Source organism: Drosophila sechellia, chromosome 2L, assembly GCF_004382195.2.
Source record: "Drosophila sechellia strain sech25 chromosome 2L, ASM438219v1, whole genome shotgun sequence".
Classification (NCBI taxonomy): Eukaryota; Metazoa; Arthropoda; class Insecta; order Diptera; family Drosophilidae; genus Drosophila; species Drosophila sechellia.
In genome coordinates this window covers 637,288-646,843 of record NC_045949.1, presented here as the reverse complement: position 1 = coordinate 646,843, position 9,556 = coordinate 637,288, and the positions used below count along the sequence as shown (strand labels likewise).

The window sequence follows — 9,556 nt, the reverse complement described above, 5'->3', positions numbered from 1 at the left end:
GGAGCAGGTGGGAAAAGAGCGCCGGGGGAGGAGAAGCTTGGTCAGGAGATAGAGGATAGGGGATATAAGTAAGCCAAGAAAATCCATTGCCACTCAGAGTCGGACGTCTTAATTAGGTTTTCTGCTGAAAAGTGCCGAAAAATGTTGGCTAATGCCCGACATGCCACGCCCACACGAGCAGCAGGCATTGTCTCTGACCCACAAATGGTCCTCCATCCTACCAATAGCCCCTCTCCCTTTTAGTCATGCCCCAATTTGAAGCTTTCTTCTGGTTCTCCCAGCGCGATTATAAATGACATCGCATTAGTCTTGGTCGGGTTAATGTGCGTTTCCTTTGGCCAAAAAACTGCCGACTTCGCACAACTTCATTAGTGGAGAACCATATGAGAGAAAGAGAATATCAGAGATTTGTCTCCCGCTTGAAGAGTTCCGGGAATTCAAGTACAGTTGCTTTCTCGTCCTACGCAAGTCTTGATTCTAGCTCTTGGGCATTCAGTTAGGATGGCTAAGTATGAACATCAAGTTATCACAACATTTACATATACTTAATACATATAAAAAATATCCCCTATAAAAGGTACATTTTCTGCTTACCAAAACTAAATACCAAACTTATAAACTTCAGCTTAAATTATACATTTCACTTAAGATACAATTTTTAAGTCATTACCAGTTGAAATTGAACTGTAGGTTTTCATCTGCGTAAACACCTGTTTTACCATAATTCTAATCTAAAGAGTCGGTGGTTTGGGCAGTTCTTCGATCTCTGAGTTCCTGCTGATGCTTAACGGTCACCTCGAGGAACTTCAGATAGCCCTCGTCAATGGGTTCGATCTCCTCATCCTCGGAGGAACTCTCGTAGACGTAGTCCAGGCAGTGCAATGTTCCTGTTTCCTTGGGAATATCCTGGAGGTCCTGATCCAGATTCGGATTAACCTCAGGGCAGAGACTCATAACATGATTGTGGTGCCATTCAAAAAGGCTTTGGTATACTACAATAACATGGGATTTAAATGGCTATCATTATTAAAAACTTCTTAATGCCTATTATTGTTACTTTGAACCGCATTGCTCCACTGATCTCGAGATGTGTGTGGCTTCGGCTTTCCTTCACTCTTCTGCCTTCGTCTGCGGTGCTTGCTCCTGTTCCTGTTTCTTTTCCTTGCCATTTCCTCCGATGTCCAATCCTCCATTGGCTTTTATTAGGAAAATACAAACATTGGACGCCTTTTGTTTACTTCTTAGCATAAGCAATAACAAGATTGCAGTGTTGCCAAATTATCAAAAATGTGGCCAGATACTGAAATCCAGCGACCGTTTTAAGGAAGAAGTCTTTAGGTTGGCCGATATGCAGCGCTTTAATAATGATTCATTATAATTGTGATTTTGCAATTGGTTCTTTTCATTGTAACATTAAATAATAAAATTTTAAAATCAGTCAAAATAACGATTGTGATGTGACAAATCGTCTATCTGTTAATTCCAGTGCTGCCATACATATAGTAGCCAACGCAAACTCCAGATGGCGCATTATTACTGTTACCAGAAATCAAGTACAGGGGCTTAAGGGAACAACAGATGGCGCCACCATGTCACTTTTAGATACAATAATTCATTGCTTTTGATATATATCATAGGTATTAAAAAATTGTCTTAAAAATCAATACAACATCTTACAATATTTATATAATTAATAAATTAGACACTATGCCGAAAATTAATAATATTAAATTTGATTAATTTTTTAAGTAATACTTATAACCAAATCTCTTAATTTCTTAAATGATAAACCCTTATATTTCCCTGCCCACGCGACCAACCCCTTGAAGGCCTTTTTCCGGTCAACCGACTGACTTCAAAACTCTGGTTCAGACCTTGCAAAGGGCAAGCGCAAAGTTAAAGCCGGAGCAGAAGCCAAGCCGGATCGGGCCAAAATCCAGATCCAAGCCAATCCCAGCCAGAAACAGAGCCAAACCAGGGGCAAGGCTAAAGCCTGAGGAAAAGGCAGAGGAGTTTTGTTTTTCTAGCAAATTTAAATCCTACTCTTATAAATCTCGGTGGATCGCTCGGCCGGTGGAAGAAGCGAAGAAGAGTTCGGGAACCAAAAGTAAAACTGGGATTAGGGCGGATCAATTTGGCTGTAGTGCGAATGCAAATTGGCCAGCGGTACGATTTAAATGAGGCGGCCATACAAAGAGCACATTGATATGGAGTGCATCCTGCTGAGCCGGAACAAAAAGTCCGGGTATGGATGCACTTCCACTTTACCTGCCTCGTCAGGTTCATAAAGGAAAATTAGGTTTACACCTTCCCGGCCAATATGTTCATAAAACAATTTAGAGATTTACAAGGGGATCAACTTGAATGTGGTGCACAGTAGATTCCACCCAACATATCCTGTGCCCCTCGTTCTTTTTTCCGTTCTCTTAAGTGGGTGTGGGTGTGTTTGTATTGCGGTTTTAGTGTAGCGAAAAAGGCGCGTGGTTATGGTTATGGATACGGATACAGATATGGATATCACGGCCATCATCCCGCCCATCATCCCTCACTTTTCCCGAGCACTTCACACATGTTTACTTTGGCAACTAGCGGGGGAAGCGAAAGCTCTTCATTTCCGATGAAGTAATATGCGTTCTGATAATATGAAAAACATCCTGCGGCCAGGATTTGCACGCACTTATTCCCTTTTAATGGACTTGGCCAGCGATTTTTTGCCCGCATTTATTTTGCATATTTTTTGCGCGCATCGAAGCCAAAAAAAAAGATTTTAATTCGAGTGGTTCCTACGTGTGCTGGAGCCAGTAAACTAGTTCGGAAAATGTCGACTCAATTCGAATTTACATTGAATTGAATAATTTTAGATTTTGTGGAGCATAAACTTATAGACTACGTTGGTCAGGATGGCGGATCATGCTCATATAGAATCAAATATATAGTATATATAGTTTAAAACAGCAATGAAATAATCTAAATGGTGTGGTTTTTAGGGAACCATGACTTTTGTTTAATTTTACATATTCTTTTTTATAATTCTTCCATTTGGAACCAGTTCCGTTTTGGCCACTCGATTCGAGTTCCAAGGAGAATCCTCGCCGCGGGGAGCTGGGCGATTGCTACTTACTTGAGCTACATTAGGGACAATTTGCATTTGCACGGCTCGCAAATAGATATGTGGCCGCAGGACAACAAGACAATCAGGACTATCGGAACAATCGGAAGATGGGAGGATGCCGCCACAGGTATATGTATCTCGGCCACTACTGTGCAGCGTGGTATTATAATTCTTGAGCACGGGATCAAAATAAAGCCTGCGGCCACCGAAAAGGGTAGCGAAAGCGGTGCTGATGGGAAAACAATGAAGTGCAGAGGGTAGCAAAAGGATTTAGGGTCGGGGCAGGACAAGTTAGTAACTCTCATTACTTTAAATGGATTTCAATTACGTCGCAAATTGATCTCAAACACAATTGAGTCCCGTCGAGGCGTTTGAGTGGTTCGGCCGTTGTGCTTTCTCGCAGCCTGAGAATAAATGCGACCTGGACTAGTGCTAAGCCCAACAAAAGAGCTGCCTGCTCCGGATCCTCTTCCATGCCCTCTGCTTTTTTCTTTCGCGGTCTTGTCGCAGGCGGAAAATGTAAAATAAGGATAGATGACTGAGCTGCTGCTCTTCTTAAATCAATTGACATTGAAAGTTAAATTGGCGTGTGAAAGAACAAAGTTTTCATCTTGATTTTTTCCAGTGGACCCCTTGTGACAGAATCAGAATCGGAATCTGAACCGTTGGCTGCCCTCTTTCATCTGCTTTTCGACTGTAAGCGATATGCGAACTGCTGGCAAAAGGACAGCTGCCGAAGCACTTGGCACCCAATGCTTCTCCCCCACATTCACAAACCCGAAGCCAACTCATAAATGACTGGCACTTTTCCCGGGCAAAGGAGTCAGAACTCTGCTGCTGACAGGATAACGAGATTTTTCAAGTGGTCCTCCACTTCACACCCTTTTTATTCAGATGCAGCAACTGGTTCTGCTGCTGCTGTTGCTGAAATCAATCTAAATCTCAACCTCAATCTAAATCTCAATCTAGTCCTGGTCCGAAGGACTTAGCAGATTTCTCTCGCAATTAGTCGAAGAGGAAATGGAAAAGGCGCAAAAAACGATTTTCCAAGGACTTAAGCACGAACAGTGGGATAACAGGTTCGGGGGATGTACTGAAATCCGAGGATCGAAGCAATCAAATGCGCATCACCAATCGCCGCTCAAAAACAAAGGCATAAAATGAGAATAGTATGGCGGAGAAAGCATTTCTTTCTTCTGCGGGGAGGAGTGTGACGGAAAAAGGACAAAAAGCGAAACAAAAAATAAGCAGGAAAATGGAAAGTGGAGTGGGGAATCGTCCTGTCTCTCTCTTTGCCATGTTGTTTGCCATACAACGGGGCTTATCCCGGCTGATCTTTGTTGCGATTTGCAACGGTCAATTGAAAAGCGACCGGGAAAACGATCAGCGAAATCGCTAGGAGCCCAGCAGAGACAGGACCTCAACAACAGGACCAGGACCTGGATGGCGGTTTTGTTTTGCTTAGTTTTTTTATGCCCGAGACAACATGGCAAATACCCAAAGAACACGGGGACAACAAGGAAATAGGGAATGCGACGAGAAAAGACGACAGGCCGGAGCAACTCGGAGGAAAACAAACACGCCACACACGCTGCAAAAAAGAGCCTTCAGAGGAGCTGCTCCTACACTGAAGAAAACACTTCATAGCAAGCCCCAAAACCGTCTGGTTTATTGCCAATTTATTAATTAAAATATTATATAATATAATATAATAAATATAAATACCTATAAACCTAAGGCATACTATGATGGAAAATCTTCCATATGAACCATAAGTGTTTGGTTGTTTCTGTGCCATTTTTTCTTTTCGTGCTCTTCAATCCTGCGGCCTATATATCCCTTTTCCCACCTTTGCAATCCTAACATTTGTCTGATTCTATTTCTCTTTCGCGATTTGTTTGTTTGCCAATTTGTTTGGCTTTGTCTGAGGTGACGCATACAACGAGCCAGAGTTTGGCCCGCAGTCGAATCTGAGGCCATATTTTGATTTGCGAGATTTACCAAGAAAGAGTTAGGGCAACCAAAAAGCGCAAAGAAGCGGGGGGGAGGTCTACAAAGAAAACTTGGCTAATTAATTGAGTTGAAGTAATGTTCGGTAAAGAGCAAAGTTCTTGCAAATGGGATTGCCTTTAACCGGGAACCCTTTTTCACCTCCTACGTTCAGGATGTTTTCCCTGCCATTTCCACTTGACAAATATTTGACTGGCCTTTCAACGCGTTTCCATTTTTTTTTTCCACCCACTCGCCCCTAAAATTTCCCCAGGACACATAATTTAAATTTTTAATTACGCATCAAATCAAAATGAACAATTATGACAGCCTAAGAAACAGTAAGAAAGGGAGAGTTGCTTTCGAGTTGAGTTTTTGAAAAAAATATGGATATAAATGTTGTATCTATTACTTAAATTTAAGTCGTAAGAACATGTTAAGTGTGTTTTTATCTATTAGGATTGATATATTATAAATATATATCTTAGGAAAAGAAAAATAGGTTTGCAAATATTCAGATACTCTTTACTGAATCATTTTATTCCCCGGACAATATTTAAATACCAAATAATTAAACCATCAGACTTTCCGCACAAAGAAATAGCCAGAGGCTCAGGGCTTCCAACCAGAACTTGTTTGCAGGATATCTGTCAATTGATTTCGCACTTGGTTTTATTATTCTGTCCTATTCTATGGAGCCCTGAATTGAAGCATTATCCAAAAATATCTTCCCAAAGCAAATCAAACAACCCGACAATCCCTCCGTAGCCTAATATCAAACAGCCCTGACCAAAGTGTGGCCTTGTTTACGCAAATACGAGCCCAAAACAAGGATCTTTGTGCATGTGGAAAAAAGCAGCTGCTTCTGATGGCTGTCCTCCGTCTCTTTCCGACGCTTTGCCATCTCTTTCTAGCTTAATTCGGCGATCCATTTGTCGACCATTTTGGTTTCTCCTCACGCCCCAGGTCGCTCCTTCCATCGTATCTCATTCATCCGCACGGGTTCTCGGTTTTATTGCACCTTTTGTCCCATCCAGCCCTCTCTTTCTGATCCGATCTTTCCGTCTCTTTCTCCTCCCCGCCATGCGTAATCGATGCAATTTGCACGCTTACGCATATCGCAAGATTAAACTTATCCCTGATCCCTGAGCTGACTGATCCCTTGATGCGACTGCCATTGCCATAAATTGCTTCTATTTCCTACACTGAGAGTCTAAATGTACAAAAGGGTTAAAACTGAGAGCTGATGAGAAATTTGTAAATAAAATGAAGAATATTACAACTTCGTTCTGAATCGAATGGGATCCGTAGGTCAGCAGGACATGTGGAATATTCGAGGTTTGATTACCCATAAACTATTTCTCTTTGTGTACCTCTGGGATCCGCTGAGAAACCTTCGACCGGATCAACTGCGCGACGCATAAAACGATATTTGGATTAAACGTTTAATTGACTGCTGAGCAAAACCGGTGTGACCATATAGAGACATATCCAGGGGTTGCTGCTGCTGGCGGGGATTAGAGCCCGATTCCGATGTCGAAGCTTCATTACCATATCAATGTCGGCAGCAGGCGACTCAGCCTCAATCGCAAATCCTCAGCACGGGATTTGGCTGCTGAATCCGAAGAATCTGATTCCGATTCTGGTGCGGATTCTGCTGCTGATTTCGATTTGGCTTCTCGAGGAAATTCGCTTAAATTTTTAACAAGACAAATACGCAAAGCACACGCCCCTCCCCCTCTATTTTCCATCTCTCCCGGTTTTACCGCTTCTGAGAAACAATCACGGAGAAAGGGAGAGAGAGAAAGAGAGAGCAGGGAAAACTTTTCTAATTTTGCACAACTGGAAATGTGGCCGTGGGCGTTCAAAGAGAAATGGCAACAGAAAATCGAAATAAAAATCATCATCATCGGGAGGGAGCCAAGAAAAAGTTGAAGATGATGATGGTTTTTTCCACATTGTTTTTCCCGCTTTTTCTCCGGCGCTCAAATGGAAAAGTAGAAAAACCTTTTATTCCACAATGTTTGCTTAGTCCTTTGCCAATTGAACTTTTTCGCACAGCCAATCGAAGGGTAGTGGTACTCAGCCAAATACAATACTTAGACAAGTTAATTTAATTTTTTATTTAAAATCCAATCTGCGAACTACAACAAAAAGTGCACAGCAACTGGGGAAAGAAATCAGGTCAGAGGTCAGAGTAGGTAGAAGAGGCAACAAAAAGTTTCATGTGAAAAAACAAGTTGAACAAATTCTGTGAGGAAAATAATAGAAAAAGTGCGTCACATCTTTTGAGCTTAGCGAGAAGCGCACTTCCAGAGCTTCCTCCTCTTTTTCCTTTCCCAACTCAATATTTCCTTTACATTTACAACATCGTCATCATCGGTTTTCCCGTCGAGAGTTTTTGGCCATGTAAGAAGTTCAGTGTAAAGGCAAATAGCGAAGACCAGGGAAAACTGGGCGGCAGGATCCACCGAGAATCGTAGGGGAAAGAGGACCAGAAATATCCTGGTCCTGCGGTCCTTGGCCTGCTTAATTATTCAATAATTTCTAAAAGCATTTGGCCACATGCGACGTCATCAGCCGTCATCCTTTCATCCTTTTACGGCATGTGACAGGACCGCCCCTCTTCTTCCGTGCCCCCGTAATCAGTTGAACACATATACCCCCAACACACACTAAAACATCTGCATTTATGTAAGCCTCCCTCCCTGGACCCCTCTTTGTCCTTCTTAGTACACAGAGCAAATTGGATGGCCTTTAAATACATTCTTTCTTATTATTTAAGATATTTAGAAGTCAGTTTTGGTTGATCATTTATCAGAAACTTCTCATCTTCCATGGTTCTCTTAGCAGCATTAAAGTAAACATGGACCGCCTTACTTGGGAATTATTTCTCCAAGTGATCCCCATTTTTCACCCCCACATAGGTGACATTGTAAGGACTTTTCGCTTCATTTGCTTTTCCTGGCTGGATTTCCATTTGTGATTGTGGGTGTGGTTTGCAGAGCTGCATTTATCATTAGTCGTAGCTTAGCTTTTGTTTTCCTGCATTCGAAAGGGGGGGGAGCATATCTGGTTAGCGAACCCTGGCGGCCATTGGGGATTTTGCACTTGGGCATGTTTGATGTGGAAACTTTAGATTAAAATATTTTCCTATGCACACACACGAGGTGAAACAATAGCGACGAGGGTCACCAAAGTGCCGTAGATTATTGAATGAGCGCTCCCAGTCTCCCTCCAGCGCAAGCTTCATCTTTATGTATAGTAGCGTGCTTCTTTCTACATAATACATTCACCCCTTAACCGTTTTCAAGCCCCCAACGTCTGCAAGAATGGAGATGATAAAGATAAAGCTGGAAAAGGGAGAAAGAGCAAGAGCAGCGCTTCTCCGTGGGCGGATTGAGCGCATAATGATGTTTATGTGTTGCCAGAAACATAAAAGCATTAATTTAGTCATTATCTTCTTAAGATACGGCGCCGGCAGAGGCAGTGGAGTATCAGAATCCCCTGAACGCGAGAAGAGAGCGTCAGGCTTCTTGCCACCCATAATTTCCATCAGCATTTTTATGCTACCCCTGCTACTCACTCTGAGTGAAAGCGAGAGAGCTTCTGTTGCCATCTCCTGCGCACCCGCACCCGCTTCCCTTCTCTATCGCTCCCTCGACAGCTATCTCTTTCTGTGGGGGCCGCGGGGTCTGTCAGTGATGACTTTATCTGTATAAATAACTGTCAGTGGCCAAAGAAAGTAAGTAGAGAGCGCAAAAATACAAAAAATATATTAGAGCATTGGTGTGAATTGGGGGGAATAGGAGGGGTCTGGTGAATTATCTCTGTAGCGCCATCTTTATCCTGGACCTCCTGCCAGCCTTCAACCTGGAACACTGCAAGATGGGGGCCCGACACCATCAACCACCACCAGCAAGAGCGAGAGAAAGAGATATAGAGGGACGGCAAGAAAGGGAGGGCGGATAGAGAGAGAGACGTCCAAAGGCAGAGAGCATTGCCAAGCAATATGGTAGCGCTGAGGGCGTGGCTTCACCCCGATTTCATTGGCCAACGTCGAAAAATGTCCGCTAAACGAGAGAGCAGATGTGAGTTTGTATCTGGCATAGTGTCTGAGAGTCTGTATCTATATCTGTCGAGCAACTGGCCTAACGACTACTCAGTCGACAACTTGTCGGGCGGAACGCTCTCACAACACTTTCGCAGCTCGAGCGGACAAGAAGGGTTCCCGGTGGCTGAAAACCTGTGGAAATAATTAAATATAAAATCACGACGCGATTGCAGTGCGTGTTTCTAGTGCGGTTTAGTGAACTTGGCATCGTTCAAATCACACCAATCCAGTGGAAAAGAAAACGTAGACTTCATATTCCCACCATTGCCATCATTAGTGGATTATAAGAAATTTAAAGGCGCTTAGTGCTTCAAAAGTGACGCTTCTTTAAAAAAATCAGT

At 42.9% G+C, this 9,556-nt stretch overlaps 1 protein-coding gene across 1 annotated transcript; it reads right to left on the bottom strand.

The window, feature by feature from the left end:
* Positions 1-523: 523 nt before the first annotated feature.
* On the bottom strand, positions 524-1,274 carry LOC6617280. The gene is made up of 2 exons (XM_002041571.2): positions 1,058-1,274; positions 524-992 (listed from the first exon to the last, which is right to left on the bottom strand). Exons 1-2 carry the CDS (start codon positions 1,191-1,193, stop codon positions 727-729), a joined length of 402 nt encoding a protein of 133 aa, XP_002041607.1. The 5' UTR covers positions 1,194-1,274; the 3' UTR covers positions 524-726.
* Between the last annotated feature and the right edge of the window lie 8,282 nt (positions 1,275-9,556).